Source organism: Anopheles funestus, chromosome 2RL, assembly GCF_943734845.2.
Source record: "Anopheles funestus chromosome 2RL, idAnoFuneDA-416_04, whole genome shotgun sequence".
Lineage (NCBI taxonomy): Eukaryota > Metazoa > Arthropoda > Insecta > Diptera > Culicidae > Anopheles > Anopheles funestus.
In genome coordinates, this window is record NC_064598.1 from 8,186,266 (window position 1) to 8,213,656 (window position 27,391).

Here is a 27,391-nt window from a genome sequence, read left to right on the forward strand (position 1 = left end):
TGTTTTTTTTATTTAAAAAAAAAAGCAGGGAAGAATTTTATTAACTTCCGAAGTAACATCTGTAGAATATAAATATTAATGTTAGCTTGTTTTAAGCCATGAACAATTTGTTAAATGGCTTTTCGCTAGGAATCGTCGAAACGGATTAATTTAATGATTGGGATCCTTTAGATGAAATTTAATAAATATTTATTTTTTCGAAATTTGTACAGGAAAGGAATCATTTTACTCATTTACCATTTTTACTATAAATGGCACCAGGTGCTTCAAGGCAGTGATGTGGAATATCAGCGTCTGAACATATTTAATCACGATTACAATAAATGGATTTGTCTATCCCTATGATCTGTTGCCCAGCTCCATGTTAGGGGTCGTTTAATATACTTATTACAATGTCTAATGTCTAAAACTTGGTCTAAGTCAAATACCATTTCCACCCTTTCTGGTGAACGTATTCTTACTATTCCACTATTTGGACTATGAAGGATTAACTTAGGAAGCTCAAGATTTAAGACAGCATCTGTCAAACATTCCAGCATATTTCGGGAATTGAAAACAGACTTTATAATGCAGAACCATTCGTTGCTTTTTGGTCGAAACTTTTGTTCTGCTGATATGTCAAATATCGCGAGGAATTTATTGAAGAGTTTTCTGGAAAACATCATGTACGTTTAAATTGCTTATTCAACCATTCTGAAGTATATTATAGATTGAAAAAAATGTTTATTAACAGTTTGTTTACATTTTTACCACATGTCAGCTGACTTTGCCAAATAGCTGCGATAAATGCTTTGTTTAGAATGTACGTCAAAGTACTTTGCTTGTTGCTAATAGCGTTCCAACGCCAAAAAGGCATACAATAAAACTAGATTAAAGCATAAAAAAAATTACACTTATTTCGTTTTATTCATACCATATAAAAAAACGGATTAACACAAAAAGCCAAAAACACAAACTGAACAAGGTTTGCAATAAAATAATTTTACCGTTACCTATAACTCCACTGTTTGCCTTTCTCCACGTGCATCGGATTGTAAATACGCTCACGTTTGCCACTATACTAATAAGCGATCGTTTGCCTATTTGGGTGTAAATAAACCCCTACTTTTCTTCAGTACACAAGCGACTGGTTGTACGGCAAACAGTCCCGGAATCGAAACCGTCAATTTCATTCAAATAAAATCCTAACCAAAAGCCTGCACTAACATCCGTCCGGGGCACATTTCAGTCGATCAAAATCAGAGCTCGCAAACAATAGACCACGAATAGACCGAAAAGGAGCTGAGGAAGGCAAGCGGCAAACGGAACAGTATGGATCATCAGCATCATCATCGTTGTGCTCATCATCATCACACCCATCGTCAACACGGTCGCTCTATAAACGCGACGAGCGACCGTTTGTTCGAAGTTTTGTCAAGCGCTTGGCAGCAGGCCAAGCGACAGAGCGTGCAGGAACTCAGTTGTTGTTGTGGCACCTCGGTTCTCGGTTGTACTCACGCTCATCATAGTGGTGCTGCTCATGAATAAAATAATCAAACCTACTCGACCGTTCGCTAGTGCCCTTACGCAGGGCCGGAGGGGGCGGTGGGCTTGGTACATGTGAAAAATCGAACCGTTTTACGCTACCCAATCCAACCCAAATCCGCACGTCCAACCCGTACCCACAAATAACAGCAAAGAAAAAAAAACCCCACGACGAGACCTTAAGACGTCGCGCGCGAGACGATCGTAAACGGTTTGATTCAGTTTTCCCGGCCCCGGTCTTAGTCTCGCGTCTCGCGAGGGTTTGTTTCACCCCTCGGTGGAACGGCCGAAAGCTACTGCCACCGCGCTAGGATCTAGGACCCGTAGGGACTTAACACGGGGAAGGGTCGCCCGGCACGGTTACGCATTTGTTCCAATTTATGCTACCGAATCGAATCAAGGCCACATGGCGGAGCGTGTTATAGACGCGTGTGTTTCTTTTTTTTTTGGTTTTGTTCTTGTTTCGCTTTTCGTTGATGTTTGATTTTTTGTTGTTGTTTATGCTTTCCATTCAACGAAAGCAAAACCGCCGGTGTGTCTTGGCGGTTAACGATAAAGTAAAACGACCAACCGAATCTGTGCCGAATGCCCGAATGGTTTTCCGGCAACACGGCAACCACACAGCCAGCGAGAAACGATCAGCTTTTCTAGCACACATGGCACCATGGAGGACTCGTAAACGTAACCTCAAATTGTCGTTTGAATGAAGAAAGAAAGCATGTACACGATTTCGTTTTTCTTTTTACCGCATACACATAAAAATAAACCCATACGGACCCCTGACCATTGTATGTTCGGCGAAAATAAAAGGCCATCTTCGCAAGAAGTAATAAATGTTATATGATTTTTCAATATATAATTATTTATAAACATGAAATCGAACGCATTTCTTATTGAAAAGAAAATAAATGACTTTCAAAAGGACATAAAAATATCGCACATCGATTTAGACCCGCTTCAGGCGAAACCGTGTTTTCCCCCTTTCGAAGCAAAACGAGGCGCAACCAGGAAGAAAGCGCATTTTATCGCTGCCCTTCTACAAACCTTCCGTCAGTACCGGAACTTTGAATGAAAACAATGCCATAAAAAGCAATTTTACTGCTATCGAGGATTGGGGACCCGCACCGTCAGTTGGTCGCTCCGGTCATTGCCGGTCAATTCGGGGCCAGCCTTGCGGTTCAACAATTGATCTGTGAACATTCCAATGTACTTCTCCCGCCCGCTTGCCCTTCCCACCCCCTCCTCCCTTGGTGTAACATCAGTCTGTTCCCACCCACTCCAGAACCGATCTCCGTGATTCGATTTTTTTTTTCATTTTCATTTAAACCCTAGACAACCCTCTTTATACTTAAGATGGTCGTCATTTATTCGCCAACATCCGTTACGGTGGCGTGGGATAGGTGGTAATGGTGGGAAGGGTGGACACATTTTTATGTATCACCCCTTTCCCGCTGCCATTCTACGTACTTCAATCCTGTTTGGAAAGTGATTTTTCCCAACCTGACCACGCTTCTGGCTCGCAAAAGGAGCTCCAGGATTAAGATCCTCATCTTCTTTTCAAACTCGTAAATCCTTTCTTCCGCTTCGACACTGTACGGAACGTGAAGATGTTGCTGCTTCGTGGCACAACCGAACAGCACCACCATTTGGGTTTTCCATTTGTTCGATGGAAAGCGCTCGCAGGCTTTGAACCGCGGCAAGGAAAAATAGGGTCTAGCTTTCCCTTCATTTTATGTTGATACTTTTACTGATTGTATTCCCCACGTTTTCGGGTCTTTCCCGCGGCGGTTGCCACTAGGGTGGGTTTTCTTTTCTTTCCTTTTTTTTGCTCCACTCCACGTGCATGTCGATTGTTTTGCTCGCGCGATGGGTATGGGGCGAACAATCGATGTTCGATTTATTTTTACTACCCAACTCCCACCCTACACCAGTGAGTGAGCGGTACACTCGCATGCGAGGCAGCGCGTAAGTCTACGTCAGCTTGCCAAAAAGGCTTTACGTTGCTGCAGGAGTCTGTTTTTCGCGCGCGCGTCTTTGGGCGCCCCGAAATTTAAGCTGCTTGAAAATATTTACCACCCTCTCGAGATTTATGTCACTTCATTCATTCATTGTCACGGCGCGGAGAGCGAGTAGTCGGAATAGTATATCACCCGTAGCCTTCCTTATCGGCACCGAACAAAGGATCTGGGGCGCGCTACAGCAGCGGGACATGTTTATGAAAAGGAAAAGGAAAATTATCATGCCCACACGGTGGTGCATGGTACACCACCACATCGGGGGTGGTGTTTTCCGTCCTGCTGTACATTTTTTTCCATCTAACCCTCCAAGTACGTTATGTACGTTCGCTTGGGAAAGGAAACGCTGCCACACAACTTGCATTAGTGACGGGCCACACGACGAAAAGCTCTTAAAGTAACCGGAAAAACTGGGAATATTTTTACCGTTTTTCGAACGATTGCATAAATTGTGGCGCTAATGGTTCGGATTCGATTTTTGTCATTTTGTTACGGACGGCGTGATACAGCTTGGCGAAGAAGAACACATTTATGCTTCGCATATCTGTTCCGAAAAACATTCATCGTACCTCCAAAAAAAAGGGCCGCAACGCTCATTCATTTAAACGCCTTGCTCCTTACGATGGATATTTGTTTAGCAGCGCAGCTGAATCGATAAGGATTTATAAATATCGAAACACTTGAACGAACATTCGTTCCTGAAGACGTTTTGCTAGAAAATCCTCCACTTTCCAGTGTGATCCTCCTTTAGGGATGATAGCGACATATATGGGGACCCGGTGCTTTCATAGAAATAGACGAAGTGAGAGAAAAAAAATCACACACTCATACACACCGAAGCAACGGGAAATAACGAAACCGAAGCGAAACATCGCAACGAACGACCGGGAAAATCCATCCGCAAGTCGTAAGCTGGCTGTTCGTACTGCTGGGGCCAACTTCTCGCCCCAGAGCAGGGGAGGGGAGGGCGGGTGGAAGCGATTTCCTTTCTGTCCATCCAGGACATCCTTGCTAGCACTCGAAACCAATGATGATGACGACTTCATCGCATAGCCTACATTTTCAAACCCAGTGAAACGCGTGAAGCGACAAACCGAAGAACTCCAGAAACTCGTGCGACCGTCAACGGTGGACGGATTTCCATCCGAAACACGAAAGATAATCCTACCTCCGTTGGCGAGGTTTGGAACAAAGGGTAGCATACCGGAGAAGGAGGAGGTTGTGTGGGGAAGTGGTGTGAGTTGTTTATTCCTTAATCCTTGGCACCATTGGAACGGAATTATACGGAACTACACCAATGGCCATGTGTGTGTTTGTATGTGTTGGTGTGTGTAGGTACATGACGGTGCGTCGATGGAAAATGAAACGACACTTCTGCTTCTCGGTCGCCTTTTTCGTCTAAGCCGCAATTTGAAGCTGTCCGTAATTGGAGTTTGCACTGTTTGCATAAGCAAATGATGATTTTGTGCGTGTATGTGTGTCTGTGCACGTGTTTTTGTGCGAATTCGAAAGAGGAAGGAGGTGTATGTGATGTGTGTTTTTTTTTCTTCTTCTCTCCCACCCGTTATACTTTCCCATTGCCATTGAGCCATGTTTAACGGTGGAAGTTAGCACAAAAGCAATCTTCCTTTGAATCTGGCTACCAGTGCCAGGGTCATTACAGGGCTTGCTTGTATTTGCTTTCTCTGCACGGGACGCTCATATTCAACGCAGAAGAATTAAAACATAACAACCAATGACACGACGCGTGTTATGATCGTTTGATCGATGCAGATGGAAAAAAACGTTGTATGGTGTGCATTTTTGTTAAGTCATAATTTGCGTAAAAATACAAATCAATCCACAGTTGGTCGGTTTTCGTTTGTTAGATCTGCATTAGTCGTCCAGAATGGTAATCGATTTATTTTTCTATTAGCAATCATATTATTTACCTTTGCTGCTTTTAGAAAGACATTTTGTTTACTCATAAGGTGCTGGGCAACGAGCGCTGACAAAAAGGTGAAAAATTTGACAAAACGGAGCTTTTGTCACTTTTTTGAGCTTTCGACAAAATTTTATTTTGTGGAAAATCCACGAAAAATGTTGACAAGAATGGTGACAAAAAGTTGACAAAATTTTGACGTTCGCTCAAAACGTAAACAAGCGCGCTTTAAAGAATTGCAGACCATTGCGGTGTTCTCTTTTGTTAAATTAACTGTATTTTATCCCTGTAAGGACACAGACCATCTTAATCAATTAATTTGTAGCGAAAATCACTGTAAAACTGCTTACATCGCGTTGAACATTCGTGTACGTTGAAGATGATGAAGATTTTGTCAATCATGGGTTGCTATGTTTTGTCAAAGTGTACAAATGTGTGCACGGCCACGGGAAAAACTATTTTTCGCAGTTGACAAGCGGTTTTTGTCACTTGAAAAATTTGTCACCTTTTTGTCAGCGCTCGTTGCCCAGCACCTATACGCGAAGTGTATTACCACGTATCGAAATGATAAACTGATTTAGTAAAACAAATTGCATAACATTAGGCGTATGGTTTAACGTACCGTCAATTTCAATTCAAAATGGCGGACCGAAGAGGTTCGAATATCTCGAAGTTCCCCGTAAGACAAATCCGAGTGTAATATCAATTCGAAGTTATGGACTCTCCTTATTTGTTCTTGAAGTATTTAGCGTTTCGTGCGACGTTAAAAAAATAAATTAATACAATTTTGTATGATTGAATAGGAAGGAACTTACCTGAATGTTCTGCAATAGACTCAATAATCTGTAAAATTTTCAAAAGCACACTTTTACAATACAATCTGTATTACTTTAAAAAAATAATTTAAATGTAGCGACGGTTCTATTTCTTGATAAATCACATCTAAAAAACGCCTATAATTATACAAACAGTGCGACAAAAATGATGTAATCACGTGTTATATTCAATATTTAACCCTACTTTTGCTTGCTCGATATGAATCAGAAACGAAGCAATGTCAACGACCGATTTCTAGGAGCTCTAGTTGGAGTAATATTATGTACCTTTCATTCTTAACGTTTCTTTTCAAATTTTTCAAACCCCACGTTACACATTTGTTATTGCACTTTCGTTAAGAATTATGTTCCACCAACCTGGCAGGCGAATCACCATTGTCGTTTGGTATGAATTAGCACTGCAACGAATTAATGGCCCTCCACTGTTTGTGGCAATGAATTGAGAAAGAAAAAAAAAAACAGAAGACGAACCAAAAAAAAAACAACAGTGAAAACGTTCCACATTCCACCCTTACCAACCGAGGTGTACGCATATTTCTTGGCGAATTGGAATTTCCACCACACTCATCACTGGCTTTTGCGCTGATGTCGCGTGGTAAAAACTTTCATGATTTATGTCTTCTGCAAAGCGCACCGCATCGACGTGATAGCAAACGTGCGGAGTTGGTTGATCAAAATGGACTAAGAAACCAAAAACAAAAAAAAATGAAAACTCCAGTGCATGAGGGAAAATGAAAGAAAAAGAAAAGTGCTTTCACAGAAAACGCAAAACTACCCATCCCATTACACCACAATGCAAACGCGCATTCGAGTGAGATTCGTCCTCGGCATTCGTTCCGTGGCAGCGGGTATGGACGAGGGGAGGGGGGGTTCCGGGTGGTCAGCAGGGAGGATTGCACAAGGACAAGAAAATCATTCAACATTTCACCACCTGCAGCGCGTGAGCAGGAGGCGAACGAGTGCACCCGTGCACACCGTGGAACTGTCATTAGGATAGAAGACAGGGGCGACCCAAATAAAAGTTGCAAGAGATGTAGGAAAAGTAAAGCAAAAAAAGAAAACGACGACCAACGGAATGCCTCCCCTATCTTTCTTTCTCTCTGTCGTTACCTCCCCATTTTTCTTCCATTTCCATACTTTCTTCAGCGCATCGCTGAAGCACTTTAACGATGTACCATCCTCAGTGGTTTTGCTTTTCATCGAAGCGTCCCCGATCCGGCGAAGGAGCCCACTTGCGAACCTCCGGGGAGGTTCGCTCCCAACAACAACCATTCATTTTCCAGCGCTTGGTCATGAATTTTCGCCTCACCGTTTCCACTCGAAAGGCAGGACAAATGAACAGAAGAAGAAGGAGAAAAAAAACCTTCCCCTCGAACACACAAATATAGCGACAACGTTTCGTTGGGTTTGTAATTTATCACAATCATATTCTTGGCCGCCGAAGCGACAGACACCACTGTTGTCAAAGCGTTACTGCTGCTGCGGCAACTTTTTATGTGCTGTCTCTCTGCTCTCCCATTTTTCTCATATGATTGGGAAAGGAAAACCGAGCAGGGATGATGCAGGAAAAAAGCTAGAGGAAATGTGAGGTAGGATTTGAAATGTGTCTTAACTCACTCGCTTGACACGCTCAGTATGCGCGCTGTCAACATTACACTGGTTGGTGGGTCGGCCTGATTTCTTTTTTGCAGTACTACAATTTCGCCCATTTTGACGTGCCTTGACGCATTACGATCTGTGATAGGGCTGGGGTACCGAAAATGCAAACCTCAAAGCTGCCGTATGCAACCGAGCGCGTATGATTAGAGTGAATGCTGTGAATCGCTTCATGCTATCGGACACCAGGGGGCTCCACCGGTAACTGGTGCTGGTCTGAGCAGCAAACACAACGACGCATTACCAACGGACAACCGGGCAGCCGATAACGGCCAAGCAACGTGACAACGTCCTCTTTACGTGCCTATCAGTACGTGTGTTTCTAGTTGCGTTGCGCTTGTGCTAAAGCATATTTCGAACCGAAAGATTACTGAGCAGAATGCATAAGTAGCAACTGGTGCAGCGGCAAGCACACCAAACGAGCGCATCCATTTGCGAGAGAGCCCCATTTCCCTCCCCCGGCCATGATGGGCAGATCTCGGACAGAGGATTCTTTGCCGGTCCCCATCACAGTAGTAGACGCACCATGGCATACAGGACAGGATTCCCTTCTTAGTGATGACACACGGGCCAGCACAAGAAGCCAGCAGGCAGCGCATTACGTGCAACGTGAGCTGGAAAGCAATGGAAACGCCCAGCCATTCGGACGTGAGTGGAATTTTAATGGCAGCACGATTGCATTCTCCAAGCACCGTTCCTCAGCAAAGGCACTTCTTTGTTTTTTTTTTGCACTACAATCCACACCAAACGGACGGGAACGAAGAGATCAACGCTCAAGGAGGCATGAAATTTATCATTTAATTACGCAAACCTCGGCCCTCGGTCGAGTAGTGCGCGTTTCGTTCGATCGATTCTTTGCTTCACTAGTCCAACAACGAGAACAAGGGCGGAAAATCGAAAGCAACAAAAAAACCAAGAAACTCGATCGAATTAATGCTGTCAAAATGTTTGTAAATACTGTGTGAAACCTTCATTCCATCCATTAGTGGTTCACGCTTTAAAACTGGCAAACAAATCGTTGCTCATCAATCATCGGTATACTTCCTTCCCCAGCCTCTGTTCCCGCCTCCCGGCATTCGCGATCGATTCATTCACGTACGCCCGGGTTAAGTACATTTGTTGAGTGAGAATTGCCCCATTCAAACGATGGACGAATTGAGGGAAAACCGCATGAGCGAAAGATTTCGAACTGCCATTACATTCCCTCTTAGCGTTACCATTATTATCGTGACCATAATCATCATTAGCACGTGCCGGTACGGCCCCCAACTACCGACAGACCCCTGAATCAGCATCCCCTACTACTAGATAGCGATCCGTTTGTTCCCGATACACCACCGGGAAAGCGGTGGCGTTTCTCGACATTTAAACAGTTGCATCTTCGCCCCCTACCGAAAGACAACGGTCGGTCGGTGATTGGGTTTTGTTGGCTAAAAATAAAGCAACTGTCAGCATGTACCGTACCATGGTTACTGGCCACGCGCTACCATCTCGAACGGGTGTGGAAAAACGTGCAGGAAAAACTACTCCAAACAGTTCATTTGTATTATTTGCTACTGGTGGAAAGGGACCATTTGCCAATTTAACCGTACTACTACCAATACTGTTTTTGTTCCATTCACACCCACTCGCAACAAACAACGGCACTGTGCAAGCTGTTGCCAATTTACATGGCAGTAACTCGTGGTCTTGTGCTGGAGGATGTAATCTGACCGGCACTGTTGGGCAATAGGGGATGATAAACCTCGATCAAATGATATTATGATGCGCATGGTATTTTCCGTAAGCAAGTATGATTGTTTGCAACTGGACGTTGGAGCTCAAGACTCTACGAATTGACACTGGAATATCACGTGTCTGGAATAATATACTTGGCACGTTTTGTGAACTATTCTGTTGTGATTACATTCTTAATGAAACATTCTATTTTGTATGGTAATGAAGATGACGCAAAGACCATAAAAAAATAATGAAACGATAGGTACCGGTTTCCAATAAATGTTCCTACTTGGGGTGAGGTATATTCCCCAGGAAATAATCTTCGACGCCTGAAAGTATGTAATCACTGTTATAGATACTTTTTAGTCTATTGTCGTATCAGATGAATCTTTTTTGAAGCATATTGCATACCTCTAGGCGATAAAGATGTTATATCTCTAAAACCTGCATGATCTACCGGACAAATACCAGTTATTACCAATAACTTAATACCAAATTCAGTTATTACCCAAAACTACAGTTGGAATATCTTTTTCTTTATGCAAAATGTAATCGAAAATGATGTTAATCATTAGACCATTCAGTCATAACAGCTACAATAGGATTTTAATGAACAGAACGATGATAAACCATGATTTAGCTACATTGCACTACTTTTTAATTAACTACAGTCCCTGTTTTACATACAAACATCTTGTAAATCTATAAAACGTCACCAAATAATACTACTAAGTGCCACCCCTGAGCAGACTTTACAACTTGGCCTCTCGACGGTTAATAAAAATGTTAAAGAACAGCATCGGTGTCCACCTTACCACTGTATGATGCCATTTTACACGCACCATGGGACAACCATCCCATGTTTTCCCAGTGTCCGTTTACACTTTTACAACCTTACGATGGTCGCGGCTCCCACGTGCTCCCCTCTTCACCGTTTGGCATCATTCTCATAAAGCCGGTTTCGATCGTTAATCGGTACCCGAAAACGCGTAAAAAAATCCACAGCTCATAATATGTCCATCTTTCTTCTGCTTTCAATAGTCTGTTCCGCCCGCATGGAATGGTATTTTTTACGGCCTTTTCACACTTTCTTCGCACTCGTTTGGATGCTCAGTATTTGGCAAGGAAAATTACTTGTGTTTTGTTTTTTTTTCGTTTTGCATTGCTTCACTCTTGATCACTCAGCTTGGTATGGCACTGTCGTGTGCCAGTATACACCCACTATCGAAAACAACGTCCTAGTGATAATTTTGTCTTTCGTGCCAACAGCGCCTGTATGTATGTGCAGCCGTCGCCGCCACCATCTTCAAAGTGCCGACGGTTGTCATTTTAATCTTCGTACAATTTGTAAGATTTATGGCGTTTGGCGTGGATTAAAATATGGGACCGATTGGTGTTTGCTATCGCACGCACGAGTTCTTTCTCATCAGTTGTTTTTTTTATTTGCCTGTGTATTGTTAGAAAATTTTACACCTCCCAAAACAAAGTGACAAAAAAGAATGAAAACTCCCACCAGTTGGCGGTCGTACGATTTATGACCTACCGATCCTCGCAGGAATAATCAAACAATTTTTTGATTACATACCACGGTTTCGCTCATTCTGTAAGGGAATCCACTTTCCAGAAACGACGAAGCAATGTCGTCTAGGGCAGGGATCGACAAAGCGTCTGAATTTGTGTAATATAATCGTTTTTTTTTAGGAAAAGGGTAGGAATAAAAACCAAATGCAATTAGATCAATCCTTAAACAGCTCGAGAAAAAAACCAATAAAAATTTTAATATCATACTTTGTATGGTGTTAAGGGCAACGTTTTGGAATTTTGAAACTCTTTTCGAAGTAATTTCCTAGTAAACTCATTTACGCTCTCCGTAATGCATATATTTAGGCGCCTTTCACTTTTTTCGCTTAAATCTTAAACAAAAAATGCCTGCCAACCCCTGCTGTTCGTGACTCTTACACTTTCTACAAGCGTCTAGCCTGTCGAGCTCGATAAGGATCGTCAAGCAAGCGTAACCGGCAACCGGTTTCACACATGTCGCGTTCCATAAAACATCCTTCGTCTCCACGGAGAGGACATCTTTTGTCACACCCACAACCACAGTCCACCCCCAAATAGCAATCTCTCTAGCAAAGGTTTGTTGAAGCAAAAATAAAAAAAAAATCTTACTTGACGCAAAGGTTCTCCCCGATTTTTATTGCTCCAGTTGTCGACAAACGGGCGCCACCGCCTTCCGAATGATGAGAAAAAAGACAACAACAGCAAAAACTGTAAAAAAATAAGGCCCCAGGACGACGCGATCCTTCCAGCTCGGTAGATAGAAAATTTAACTTTTCACCATCCGCACACAAAAGTCCCCGATCTTTTCCCGATCGGGACAAGCTGACGATGCGGAGCCTCGAAATCCCGTGATACCAAGAGACAGGAAGCATAAAAACGCACACACACACAACATCTCCTTCCTTGTAGAACTGTCATTGCGGGTGAAAGGAGCATTTTTTTCGCCACTCCTTCGTTGTTACTGCCATCACCCATACCCCAAAAAAAACCATCCGGTGTATGCAAAGGTAGCATCAAATGTGCACCAGGTGTGCTGAAGTATCCTTAAGACAACCGGTAAATAAAAATAGAGCACCATCGTTTAACCTTTCCCTGCGAAAACAAAATAAGAACCAAAATAAAAAGAACGTTCCCTCGTGCCCCTTGCTTATGCGATTTGGGAAGGGTGGGGGGTCATGCCTGATAATATCATAAAACGACAGCAAAAATGACTGCTCTCTGATCGCGACTTTGTCGCACTTTATCCGATGGGAACCGAGTCGATTTGAACTTTAGCCCCACCATGTACGGAAGAGCATTTCTCTAGCTTTTTTCCCCCGTGTTTTGTTTTAGAAACTCTTGAACCAAAATACGAACAAGTCACCCCAATATGCGAGCTTAGTAAGAGACGCACATCCTTGTTTGAGCCTGCCCACACACAAACACACACGCAAAACGGTATAGGGAGTCACTTTTTTTACGCGCGACAGAAACTCGCTTATCAAAATGCTAATCGCCTGCCTGCCGATTAAAGGCGTCGCTTACTCTTCCTGGACGATTTTCCGAGTTCTTCTTTGTTCTGTGTCGTTGCTCGTTGGGTTGTTGTTTTCCAGATGCTTGCGACATTCTATCGTGTTCGCGTTATTTTTTTTTCAGTTGGCCACTTTCCCATCCCGGACCGAAGCGGCCGTGTAAAACGCTGGGTACAGGTCGGCAAACTTCGAAGAAAATGTCGTCCCGAACACGTGGAACACGTTTCCTTACTCCAAACTCAGTAGGAAAAGAACACAAAATAAACAAAACGCAACTTAGCTTCAACGGGGATTTCGGTTTTCGGTGGAGTGAAGCGATAGTGCATTTGATTTGATATTCATGATCTTTAATGCTAAGCTCGTTTTGGTGTGTGCTATCCTTACTACCGCACGAATCAACCACCATTTGCCGGGGGAATGAAAGGCGCAAGAGGGTGATATGTAGGACGACGCAAAACGGCGCTCGTCGGTGTGAAATGAAATTATAATTTTAGTATATTAATGGCACACGCGTTCGGTGGTGCTTTCGAGTTCGAAAAACCCAGCGCAGCACTTCCGGTCCCGTGATGGTGGGTGTATGTGTTCCTCTTTTACGGTTGCGCTACCATCGCATGAATAACGCAGCAGGTGATTATTGGTTTTCGGAATGGGGGTAAACCTATCCGTCCCGCCTTGCTTCCGACACTCACGCGTTAATGGTGTGCACGCGACTCCATAAGCCAATGGGGCCGGATATTTATGCAAGTGGTTTAATAGAATTATTTTAGAATGCTTTGATGCTTTCGGCAGGTCATCAAAACCATAAGCTCGTCTAGTTGGTGCGCTGACGCGGATACTCTGGTTTTTTTTGTCGGAGCCTAAATCAATGATGAAATTTAAGAACCGAAATAAAATCCTTTCGGTATTGTATATTTGTTGTATGAAGTTATGCGTTCATTGGTCAAAAGGTAATTCATGCCCAATTGAACTCGGTTTCATGGTTATGCATTGGGTAAGCAGATTAACTGTGAGCATGTGCCATACAAACGACCGAAAGTAATTTGAGAAGAATATGTTTCAATTACTACATCACTACAGCTTCATAATCACTATACTATAATTCCGTAACAAGAGCATATACATACTTTCAGGCTTCATGTTTTTAACCTGATTGCATCCAAATTGCATACTTTACGGGGTCAATAAAAGCCCCTTTTAATTGGCAAATCTAACGCCAAATTTTAAATATTTTGTTTGCCCTCTTGGTCTTTCTTACACAGCTTTAGTGATCAGATCTTTCGGTGTCATTTTAATGACATGATCAACCCATCAAAACCTGTCGAGTCAAATTCTCCGCACAATAATGCGGTAAGCAATCAGGACTATAAGATACAACAAAAATTATGTATAAATAATACAAAAATGAAAGTTATTAGGAGTATTTTAGAAATGATTAGTTCAATAACTAGCACACAAAAATATAATAATAATAGTTTTGGACGCCCTATAAACCCGTCAGAAATTGCTTTAAAATTCAGTACAACGCAAGAACACCACGGAATTTAAAAACCTTGAGGTTGTTTGGTCTCATAATTGTTTCATTCATGAAGCGTATACCAACAAACCAACTGCTTGTTATGCGATTTTATACACAACATTCGAAACTTTTATCTCATCTCCATATCTCGCACGACACCACACAATTTGCCAAACAATTGTCACCTATTAAACGTGACAAAAGCAATCGGGATTACATCAACACCGAACAGCAAAGGATAATCTCTAACTTTCTGGCCAAACAGAAAACTCTTTCCATCTCCACCAAAACGCCAGTACGATAGCCACCGAAGGACCCACCGAGGAAAAAGGGACAAAGATTAACGGACAACATGCTGCACACTAATAATGCCCTTCCAGCGTCACTTTGCAGCAGCATTGCAAACTAGCGTCCGTTATGGACAGTTAATGGCCCTACTATTACCAACTGTGCTTGCACTATAATTCCCCACTATAATAATTAATCAAATGTACAAAGCTCGGTGCGTAATGAGCAGATTATGCAATCGTTAAATGTCTGCAAGGGGCAAAAAACAAGTGAAACACACGCACAGATGCTACTAAAAATATTATCCTCCCTTATTTTCCATTCTGCTGTGTCCTGACTGTCTATGATAATCGTTCATACTTTTTTTGTTTCTCTCCCACAATGAACCATCTACTTCTGTCTATTTCTAGCATCCACCATTTTTGGGTCACGTTGCACGCTTCGCACGAGCGTTCGTTAATTTGTTGTAGTTGTTTTTTTTCGTCTTGCTTCTGCCTTTTTTGTGTCTTCCCTACCCTTGGATGGGCTTACGCAACGGAAGTCGCGACTGAATCATGAAACAAAAACCGCCCGATTGTCTTTCGCTGTGGGGTTATTATTTTTGTTTCCCAAAAAATCCGCACGCTCCTAAAAACAAAAAACCCCGTCGACACGGACCAGTCGTAGATAGCAAGATAGCGTAACCTACCTAACATTCCCGAACCCACGAACGATCAAGCAAAAAAAAAACACAAAGAAGCAAAAAACGGAAAACATACAGAAAGCTCGTCGCACTTTGTATTTAATTATTTAATTAAATTCAGCATTTGTGGGCACCCGATATTGTGATCTCCGTCATGGTAGGGAAGCAAACGACGATTGGCCACTGTTCGCCTGCCAGCTGTCGTCGTCTGGCCACAAATGACAGAGTGAAGCATCCTTCTATTTCCTCCAACCCTGCCTGGGTATCATTTTATGGCAGTCGCAATTTTTTTTTTGTAATGTTCTGCCTCTCTTCACATCTCATCGTCCCTCAGACAATTGCGTCAATCTGGCGGAGCAACAAAAACCGTAGGGTTGTAGTAGTGCGAAGGTTTCGAAGGGTAGTTCTCATTACGGTTGGTCACTGTAAACTGCAACCGAGTCATTTGCGATTATGCACTTTTGCGGTCAGTGGCAGCGAGCGAAATAGCGCGCTCTAAATTATCCATTACACTACACCCCACCCCCTTCGGGCACGCCACGGCACCATTCGCTATCGAGCGGAAAGCGAAAATTAAGGTTTCATTAGCCTTACGTCACCGACCGATACACCGGAAAATGAGCCAGGGAAGGCCACTGTTACGCGGATTGAATTAAAACATCGATGCGCAAAGAAGATGAGCCCGAAATGGAATGGGAAGCGGGGAAGTGGGTTTGGGGTTGCGATGGGGGGAGAAGATCCCGGTCGCCTTTTGGGTCGAAAAATACGAGCAAAAGAAACCATTGAAACTTTGCACGCTAAAGGGAAATTAGATTGTTAAACCTCCCCCCCCCCTTTCCCCTCTCTCTCTCTCCACCCCTCCCTTAGCCGGAATGTAGAGGACCGGTGGGAGACAGGTAGACGAGTAGCACGTCGCGACCAGAATTGATTGCACGATTTACACGAGAGCTCCCCCTTTTAATGCTTCTCCGTACCATTTTTCCCCCTCTGTCCTTCCTTTGCCCTCTCCCCTTCCTCTCCCACATCCCGTTACACTACCGGGCGTGTGGGTCGCTTTAATTAAGTTAAACTTTTATTATCATTCTAATTTAATTGGATAATTTAAGCGCGACATTGCGCAGCACTGTCGCGAAACAACCGATGCTACTGATGCTACTGGTTTGTTGAGCGGATTTTTCAACCGTCTCCCGTCCACCTTCCACGACAAATTCCCCTCCTCGCGAAATCGACGCCCCACGAGGCAAAAGTGGCTCGATAGTCTTCGTTCCACCCGTCCCCAAACACACACACTTTTTTTGAGAAGTAAAGCTTGAAGAAATAGATGACTTTATCTAACTTCCGGTCGGTTACTGTGTCTCACATTGCCCATCCTTCCCGTTCTCCTCACCAAAAACCACCAAAAAACTCACCCGCACTTCCATAAAGAAAGAAACAGCACCAGAAAGCATGGGGACCCACACATTCCAGCATGAAATCTCCCATTTTCTGCGTATGACTTCTCTTCCGGACGGGCGCCCGGTAACTGTTACGGATGATGTCGGTTAATGGAAATGGCTACATTGGAAATGGTTTCTATTTTTTTTCGAAACTTCCGCCCCACTTACATATTTTCGTGCTGGTTGGGAGAATGTTTTTTCGGAGGATTGGGTCCGTTGATAACGAGCAGGTTTAGCACGGTTTGCCGTACGCAAGTGACGCACAGTAGGATTATTCACGTAATCACACGGGATTTTTTTTTTTCGTTTGCTTGCGCTAGCTCACTACCACCAAACATGTTCCCATTGTGGGGCTGCAATGATTTAGTGTTTGCAAATAAAAAACAGTGTCGAATTACATTCACATCTTATGTTGGGATATTTTTTTTAATTTGATACTGAGTGTGACGAAGGGACATTTTAATATTAGGCTGTTGACTCTTAAGAGCTTTAGGAACAATTTTCGTAGGATTTAGCATTTCAACGACTGTTACCTTTTCTGATTTATTATTCTTGAATGTTGGTTTATTGCTAATTCGTTACTTTTACGATATTGTTCAAATTATCATATTTTTCTTGGAGTATGTTTAAGGATGTTGAATATATTAAATGTTTAAAATTGTGTGTACTAAAACGCAGTAAAGTAAAACATAACAAATTACACATTGAAATATATTTCACACAAGGAAAACATTGCACTTAACCTTTGTTCGATAATGAACGTGCCTCTAAACGTTACCGTTTGTGACAAGTACCTTCACCAAGTGTTTCCAATGTCCCATCAACATTAATCACTTCACTCATTAATTATATTTTCTGTTTCCGACGGTTAAACAATGTTTGACTACGCTAACAGCTTTGCACATCAAAATGTAACTTTCAAAAAACTTTACCAACTCATCGCACACGCTTTCGCACTCCACTGTCTGCACTACACACCTGGCAAAAGGTAAAGTAGTAAAAGCCGACGAAGGAAAAGCAAGGAAAAAAATCGTTAATCGCCTACATGCACACCGTTCCCTTTAAATGCTGCTCGTACAGAGGTTGAGATGCCCAAGAGCAAAATAAAAGAAAAAAAAGGCGAAACCCAATATACGTTGTGTAGGTACTGGGAAAAGCAGAGCAACAGAAAAAAACCTAATTACCATAAGTATCAATTTTCTCCAGCATCCTACGCGTGAGGACAACCTCGTGATAAAAGTCGACGCAATCACGGGTAGAAGAGGCATAACACCTCCAATCCCGCCTTTTTTCCGCTCCATCACTCCACTGCCGAATAAACTTTTGGGTCCTTCTCCTCCTTAGTTTCTTCTTCCCCTGCACGATCGTCAACCCTCCAAGCGAATGCCACGCGCTTCGGAATTCGGCCCCGAAACTAACCCGAAAGCATCACCAAAAATCCTGGAACGGAACGACACCCAATTAACGGGACATTCGCATTTTTTTCGCTTCGCATCGTCTTCATTTTTGCTTCCACCATTCGCTTTCTCTCCCTCTCTCCCGGTGCCACCTCATCCTTCAGCACGCAAATCAAATCGTGAGGATAAATCCTTCACACGACCTTCGAGCAGGACGTAGAACCCGGTTGCGAACGGTTACCGGGAGCGCACCGGGTGGCAAATGGCCCCCGGATGTGACCCTCCGGGTGCTACCTTTTGGGCCGCAGTAAGAAAAAAAGGGGTCGGTAAAGAAATGACACGACACGGTGAGTGAACGAGTCACATGTACCAAAAAAAACCGGCCAAAAAAAACCCCAGAATTCCTCACCAAAAGCAACTCCCGGTGATAATATTTTCCCCCTTTTTCACTTTGCTCTTTGCTCAAAAGATTCCAACGAAGGATAAGAAATGGGAAGGTTAGTGTGCCGGGCGGAGCGAAAGCCAACCAAAGTGTCACACTTATTTCTGGAAGGAATCGAAAAAGATGGACCTCCCCCCTCCGCCTTCCTATCATCCAGTGCGAATTTCATGTCATTTTTTTTGGTACAGCATCTCAGAAACGATCATCAGAACATCTTTTAGAACGGCCCATCCTCACCATAATTTCTTTACCAGCGTCGACAGAAGGGAAGAGTGACATCGAAAGCTTCGCCTCATCACGATACATAAGCTCAATGTCCTGTGCACAATGTCGTTAGAGATAAGGACACTCGAGCGAGAGCGGTCACCGAGTAAAAGTTTGACACTTGAGAATACAATTTCAGCTTCTACTACTGCTGCTACTACCGCTACTACTACTACTACTACTACTACAAGTACTCATGGCTACTAGCACACTAACTCCTTTTTATTTCTCGATACAAGTTAGGATTATTCACTCACCGGGTATAAGCGAACCTGCGTAAGAAGCGCTTGTCTGCAGGAAAAGGATAGAAAAGAACATACTGAAAAGAGATGGAAAAAAGCGGAAACATAAACATGAAAAATGTACACCCAAATACTCAACACACACACACATACACACACACAGACAGAGACGCATATTCACAGTTTCCACGGTCCACCGAACGAAAAAGGACTCTCATCCGGATCCGTCCGTTCGTGAAGTGAACCGAACTGATCGTAACCCTCTGCCAGCACACGGGTCGACACACTTTACGCATCGATACCGTCCGTCATCATCGTCGTTCGTCCACGTGCCAATACACGGGTACCGAATAACGGCAAACAAGAAACTTAGTTAGAGCGAAGCCTCTTGAGAAAGTGACCAACAGATACGGATGACGCTTGCCATCGTCGTCGGTCCGGGTGGGATTTTTTTTCCGCCCGATCCGAATCCGAAAGGAACGGTTCTTCATGTAGAGTGCCGGAAGGATCAAGCAAATGAGAAATCGAATGGTTTGTTTATCGACGAACTTGAGCAGTGTTGTTGAATGTCGAATCAATCAAGCGAGTTTCGGAGTTTCGAGCATTTTTTTTATTTCGTTCTTGCTCTCTCTCTCTCTCCCCAATAAGGAGATGGGGAGGGAAAGAAGAGAAAACAGCGGAAGGGAAGGGAAGAAAAGGATTAGTTTTTCAGGCGTGTCGCTGCTTGAACCTAGTGACGCGAGAGGTAGGACATTGGGATATTAAAAGAACAGAAATGTCAACCAGATCGGTGCCGCCCGGCATCGGTTCTTGACATATTGCAAAGATTATTTGGGGAACACTTGTGGACAAAAGAAGAACAAAAAAGCTAGAATACGTATGTTTTCTTGATGTATTGGTTTTTTTTTGTATATGACAAATAAACTCTAACGCCTGAAACGCCATTAAGCTTTAGATGAGGTTAGATTGAATTTAAATATGAGCCTGTTTGTTAAACATGTTTTGTTATGTGATTTGCATAACTTTTAAAGTTCTTTGATATGCGCCTGAATGTATGCAAGATAGCAAAAATGCAGACGACGACCGTTTTGGGTTTTTATCTACATTCCTGGTTATAATTGACTTCACTTACCCAGTCAATATAGCCGATTCTACCTAATGGGGGATTAGCCCGAATGGAATTTAGTATCGTTCCTTGCGTATAAACGACTTGCGCCTCCACCGTTTCTGTGAATCCGGATCCCAAAAGAATTTCAAAACCAATTTTTTGGGAAAACGAAATAAAAACAATTACAAACATTTAAAACTTTAACTAAACTTACCACATCATTAGCTCTTGTTTCTACAATAAAAAAAGAACCACAACGGAGAAGAAAAAAAACAAAACAAAAAATCAGTCTAAATAAATAAAATTATAAATTATTCAACCATTACAACTGGTGCCAGTACGAAGCATTCCTGTTTCACTTCCAAAAACAATAATTTATCATTCGTGCGCATAAATCATGCCCGCTCGCGTTTCGCTGCATTCGAAATGTATATTCATGCAATTTTTCCCCATAAGAAACAAAACACACGCAAACAAAAAAAAACCCTGGGCACACTTTATCATAACGGAGACCACCACCCTCCATTGTTTCCACCCTTGTTCTAACCCCCCGGCCCCCCCCCCCCCCCCTGCCAATCGTACACGATTTCCCTTACGGTCCTCGACCGTGCTCATCACACGAACAAAGTGAATCAAATCGTCATGATTTTTCTTCTCAAATTGCCCATAATGATGTTCATTCGAGAAAGCTTTCCCGTGTTACGGTACTGTTTCCACGCGAACCGACAGTGGAACCGTGTGGTACCGGTCCCATCGGGTGTAGCAGGCGAAAGCGATTTCTTCAAAGCATTAAAACAAGATATGAAACAGGGCACAGGGTAATATGTTGAGTGTAAAAAGAGCGACATCAAACAAAAAAAACAAGCTCCCTTCACTAGTACGGTTTGGCATGGCATACGCAGTGGAGAAAAAAGATTCATGTTACAACGTAATTTACTTCCCCGTGCCATTAGTCTTCCGGAGGAACGATGGTTCAGTCGCACACACACACACACACACACTTCCTGGATGTCGTTGGGATGGGAAAGGTATTTGCAATCGGCATCGCACGCCATTCGATGTCGTCCCTTTGTACGTTTCACTTTCACTTTTAGCACACGTCATTTATTCACTGGTGGATGGCTTCGGATGGTGAAAAATTATCCTTCACATGCAAACCAGAAAGAAGCTCACGCGGTATGGTTTTCCACGCATTCATGTGTGTGAGTGTGTGTTGTTTGAAAATTTTCCCACCGTCGATACACAGTGGACCCATAAAAACTTCCCATTCGCAAAGGGAATTTGCGGGTTGGAAGGTTGGAAATAAAACACCGAAACACTACCCCCCCCCCCATTCCTCCATTCCAGTTGGCCGGGACAGGTTAGCGGTCGGTCAAACAAAAACGATCACCTTGCGTAAATGGAAAAGATTGTTGGTTAACCGGAACAACTTCGAGCGTTATGTATCGGCTAACTTTGACGGAAAAGCAAAATAAAAAAAAAACACAACAAATCCTCATCCCCACCTGAACTTGTAGTGAACCGAAAAGTTCTATTGTTTCCATCCCTTTCCCCATACATCGCGGCTTTAATCATTGCCGATTTACCGCAACTTTCAGGTCAGGGAAAACTTTCCCTTTTCCGATCGAGGGCGCACTCGGTTGGGCCAGGTACGGCGGGTGGAAAGATGGTGAAAGGGTACGCGCGAACACACGTGTGGAAAACTTTTCCACCCGTACCGAGGTGTGCTGGATTGACCTTAGCGCCAAAGGACGTTCGAAAGCTCAAAGGATTGATAGCATAACCGTACCGCATAAGCAAGAGCACACATAAACATACGCGCACACGATCAATTTTGGACCATCTAAACAAACGGAACCAAACGGAACGGCATGGAAGGCACTAACAAAATAGAACAACAATAACAAAAAAAGGTCAACCGGAACCTAACGCTAACCCCCAAGTTAGGCTGTGGTTCGAGAGCCAAAACCGTCGTTCATCAATCGTCGTTACGCAACGTGCCGTAGATTAACGACTGCTTCCCTCCTTTTTGAGGTGGTAGAAGAATGTTTGGTTTCGCTCTCCCCGGTGGGACACCAAATTCAATCTATTCCCAATAGGTTTATAGTGTGGATAAGTGGAAAACCCCGAACGGAAAAGGAAACAAAAAAAACTTACTCACACTCATTCGAACCAACGAACAGAGAAGAATTCCCTTTTGGGATGGAGTGCGTGGTTACCCACAAGCTTTGCGATTTGATGTGGCTTTTACTTACACTGTTGCGCAACAAGAAAAATGACAGACGGCGAAGCGAAGAAGCATCTTCCTATTACATTCCAAGAGACATTTTTTATTTCCTCCTCCCTTTTTTTATGAAGTCAGTTTGAAGTTGAGCTACTCCTAGGTTCCGCTTATACCCACCACCCCGCTTGATAAGTATCTGTCAATAAAAGCCTCCATTCTGCCACGCTTCTTCACAGTGTAAAGCGGAATGGCTCAAATAGTTCACCTTCACTCTGACACCGGCATAACCGGAGGATACGACACCATCCGAGCCGGAACAGTTTTGCGGCCCCCTCGGGGTGGGTATGGTGCTAGAACCATCCAAACACTGATCGTTTGTAATTTCCCATCGAGACCGGTAGCGATGAGTACCGAAGCTTTATAACAAAACCCCTTTCGGGGCCGGACGGTCCGGAAGACTGTAATAAACTCGGCGCATCGAGTACTATGCCGTGAGCTGTCCACTCACTGCTGGCGCCATACCACGAAAACGGGAAGGTATTAAAAAGCTCGTTTAGCTATATCGCTGCGTTTTATCTGGGAAACGAGCTGGTCGCACCTCACCGTACCGGGTGAGGCCAGGGATCGTTTTGAAGTAAAGTGACTGATATAAAAGCTGAGTTAGTGTCAACTTATGCTGGAATGCTACCGCTGTACGTGTGCCTTTCCCTTTGCGATTGTCATCTTACGATCTAATAATGAGCCAACCGTTTCTCTTTATAAAACTGTCGTTAGAAATTTTACTACCTAGAGGTTTTTCAAATGCACGATGCTATTTTTTATTTCTCCGCTCTCTTTACTTGCAGGATCCATAATCGAACGTTACCAGAATGGCCTCGGGCCATTTCTTTTGGGCCATATTTTACTTCGCTTGCCTGTGCAGTGCATCGCTGTAAGTATATAATAAGATAATTTCGTTTTACTGCAAACGCCCAAAGTTATGCAATTCGTCAAACAAAGAACACAAATGTATTGTTTTATGATAAAAAAGCACTAATTTTAAGTCATTATTTTTAGATAATTCATGATAAAAATGTTACTTGTCACTGTAACTTATGAAATTCATACAATACATGATTACACGAAAAATATGCAATGAAATTCGATTTTTTGTCCGAATTCAATTTAAATTATATTAATAACGCATCACAGTTCACGGACCACAAACAATTGAACTCCTCACTTTTTCCGCCCCTTTCCAGTGCCAACAATGCCAAAGTTAACTTTCGCGAGAAGGAAAAGAAGATTCTAGATCAAATTCTGGGCGCCGGCAAGTACGACGCTCGTATCCGACCGTCGGGCATCAACGGAACCGGTAAGGCCAGCCTTTGTGTCCAGTTTTGTTTCGCTTACTCGGTTTCGGCCTGTTCTACTCTACTTTCTGCCCTTAAGTTTAGCTTTTGATTTTCGTGTCCTGGGTTTTGTGCATTCGATGCCGTTTTCTTTTCTTTGTTTAGACTTTTATTTTGTTCTTAGTGGATTGAAAATTCTCTCTTACGTTGGCTAATTTATAAATGAGTAAAAGTAATTTGCTTTGGAGTAGAAAATATTAAATTATAGTTCGATTTTTTCTTTATTTAACACCGCGAAATTAAGCGCGGTAATGTTTGGAAGATTTTTATATACTGCCATATCAGTTGAATTTAAGTTCACTATCAACATCACTCAAATCCAGTTGAGTTGATGTGTTCAATAATTGTTTCTAATGTTTCAAATTTTTTTCCATGTTACTATTATAAATTTTCATTTTTTATTTAAATTTAAATCAAGTGAAAATCGAGTTCTTTTCGATTCCACTGTGACGTTCACTAGTGAATGTCCTATTTTAGAAAAAAAAACAATTAGATTGAAGGGGAAGAAAACAAACATTGAATTGTTTCATAATTTATAAAAATGACACCAAAAGATGACGCGCCAAAAAAAAATCGCGAAAATAAATCAAATGAAAAAGTGAAAGTTACTTGCACCCTCTACCAACAAACTTTTGTGCTTCTCTCGAGAGTATTTTATTTAACACCAACAAGTGACTCTCCTTTGATATACCCGCAAAACGAAAAAAAATCCAAGCCAAATAAACCAGTGGCAACTCTCAAAGGATTTTCGAACTTTTGACGGAGGTTGAACGATTCTGGGCACTATGGCACCGCTTTTTTGTAGGGCGCCATTTCCTTCGCCCTACATTTCCAAGAATGCTTTCCCAACTTCCAAGGGATTGGGGTTATATCTGCTCTAATCCCGAGCTGCAATAGAGTGACAGCTTTTGTTTTGCTTTGCTTTTTTTTCTTCTTATCGTTCTGATTTAAAATCACCGATCTCAAACCAATCATTTGGAACACCCCCCGCAAAAAAAAAAACGATGGAAAACCGAAGCACTTGACAAAAATCACAAAAAAAATCTCTGAAAACAAATCACCCACAAGCTTTAGTGTTCATTTTCCCCTTTTTGGTAAAGTTTCCATTTCCAAGCGTTTCTTGTCGCTTTTGTTTTGTTACGTTTTTTGGGTGACCCGTACATGGGCAAAGGGTCCCGATGGTGCCCGTATGGTGGGTGGTGCCGTGCATTTTAATCGCATGTAAATGAGATGCCAAAAACATAACCCCACTCTCATGGAAAGGAAAATGGCAGTTGCAAAACACAACCTCCAGCTGTGAAGATGGAGAGCAAATTTAGTAACTGACGGCGTACACGGGGAAGGGACAAACAGCGACGGGTGGTAAACACACGGTGGTCTGTAGAAATATTCGGACAAATTGCCCAACAACCTTAACCTGACGGTCAAACACTAACACACACGTACCCATTGGTCAACCACTATAACTGAGGTGATCGGGATGGCACCAGCACTGAGGAGAAGATGTCCTGCTAAAACAACACATTTTCAAATATTGTTTTTTTTTTGTTGTCCTCTTCTTTGGACATCTTAACCCTCGCCTTTTGTTAAAGCAACATACAAAAAATTCCTCCCAAAAAAAAGGATAAAAAACACGGAATGACATTACTTAAAAACGTCCAACACAACTTTTACTTCCACGATAACTTGGAACGCCGTGGACATACATATACACACACACTTTTCGGTTATTTTTTGTTTTTTGTTTCAGGCCCCAAAAAATCACATAAAAACCCCGCTCAAAACGCAAACGCCGTTCGTCCTTCAATCATACAAATTGCCAAATTAGGCAAAAAACTTCACGACACCACCAGGCTTCTCGACATTTTGCTTTGCCACATCTCCTTAAGGTGGGGTGGGCCCATTTACCTTCTGGATGGCCGGTAACCAAAAAAAGCTTCTACCCTGCAAAATGGCTTCCGGCTTTCGGTGTGGTTGTACGGCAAAAGCAAGTGAAGTGACATTTTGTGTGTTCTTCCCAAGCAGTATTTCGATAGTATACGGTGTATCGGGGACACCACCGCTGAGCGGACATGTAAAATCAGCTATTTGAATTTCGCTCAACCAAATCGACTGCTGATGAGCTGCTTGGCTGAGTGTCTGAAGTTGAGAATTCTGCTGGCAAATGTTGTTGAAGCTTGAAATGGAAAACTTTTCCCCAAATCCATCAAACCACGTGCAGGGTGTGAGATGGAGAGTTGTGCTGTGTTTCTTGGTCCTGGTTAGGAATGTGGATGTGGAAGACCTTGCCTTAAGAGCACCAGCCGTGTTAGAGGTTAGGCACGGCTGGCGGACACAAATTGAGCCACCCATAATTTACCTAAGCTCATCGTGCAAGTTAAGTTGGGATGATGTGCTCGTACACGGGGGCTTAGACAAACGGACGAGAAAGCGTGTTCGTCTGCCAGCGTGATCCATTTGGAAACACATCCCCACCAAAAACCGCTGTCCATTTTCGTAACACAGCAACCAGTTAGTGTTGCTTTCGGGCAACCCCTGCTACGGTTCTGTGGTTGATTTGTTTTCTCCGATTTTTTTGTTGCTGTTGAAGTCTTCATGCCTTTTAACAAAGAAGAAAAAATCTCCTTTTTCTCGTAATCTTGAACACATAAAAAATATGTACAACCAAACCCGAAACCCGAAAAAGGAGAAGGCAAAACCTAAAAAAAAACCCGGAGCCTCGCATTAGCGCGCACTCCCTGAAGATATTTCAAGTTTTGCCTGTCTTAAATTGATACCCCAGTCTGTGTGGATCAGAACACAAATAAGGGCGGACTGGAAACAACTTACAATCTTCCCTTCTTTCTCCCTGCGCGAGAGTTACCCAAAAGAGTTTTACCGTACGCTACGCGAAAGTAAAAGTTTGTTCGACCTATTAGTGAGTTAAGCAAATTGTCTGCACAGCCCATTGTTTGCCGTTGGTCATTTTTCTGAAAGATTGCCCCCTAAACTGAGCTGGCACTAGAGCAGGCGCGATACAACGTGCAGCCCCCAGCCCCAAGTGAACGAACGAAACTTGGAGTTTCGGTATTGATGAAGGTCAAAATTGTGGACCTCAGTTCACACTCCCCCATCGAATGAACTTTGCGGTAGCTATAGCTGACTGACTTAGGGTGAACGGAAGGCAGACACCTTCACCACAGCAGCAGTAGCAGCAGAAGTGTTTACTTTTTTGGGGATGTTTACCTTTCTTTTCTCGATTGTCCCACTCCTAACGCGAAAAAAAAATCTCCCTCTTGTCCATTGCTTAGCTTTGCAGCAAAGAAAAACCCCCCAAAAATGTATTAAGGGAGTCAAACGAACGTTCGCCAAAGTTCGTGCTATTGGAAATTTTCTTCATCCAACTTATTGCCGCTCTCCCTCTTTAACATGAACGCAACGTTCTCGGATGGTGGGATGTTCTTTATACAACCATTCAACCACCGTAATCGACCTAGATGACTTGGGCATTAATCTTTAAACGGTTCGTCAACACACAGCTACACATATTCACCGTGCACGGGGTGTAGTAGTGGCTCGTGGTTTTGTCCCGCACGCCATAAACGATGATATTATTGCACTCTCAGACAAACATTTGACTTAAATCGCTCCCATCAAGCACCGGGAATACAAATCGCCGG

At 43.0% G+C, this 27,391-nt stretch overlaps 1 protein-coding gene across 14 annotated transcripts in view; it reads left to right on the forward strand.

The window, feature by feature from the left end:
- LOC125761428 (glutamate-gated chloride channel) overlaps nt 1-27,391 on the forward strand; it is a 91,396-nt gene that overhangs the window by 16,424 nt on the left and 47,581 nt on the right. For all 14 annotated transcript variants that reach the window (XM_049422542.1, XM_049422544.1, XM_049422541.1 and 11 more), the window contains 2 exons: nt 23,187-23,272; nt 23,583-23,695. In XM_049422542.1, coding sequence (XP_049278499.1) covers nt 23,211-23,272; nt 23,583-23,695 — 175 coding nt within the window. In that variant the 5' untranslated portion in view covers nt 23,187-23,210. The remainder of the gene's footprint in view (nt 1-23,186; nt 23,273-23,582; nt 23,696-27,391) is intronic.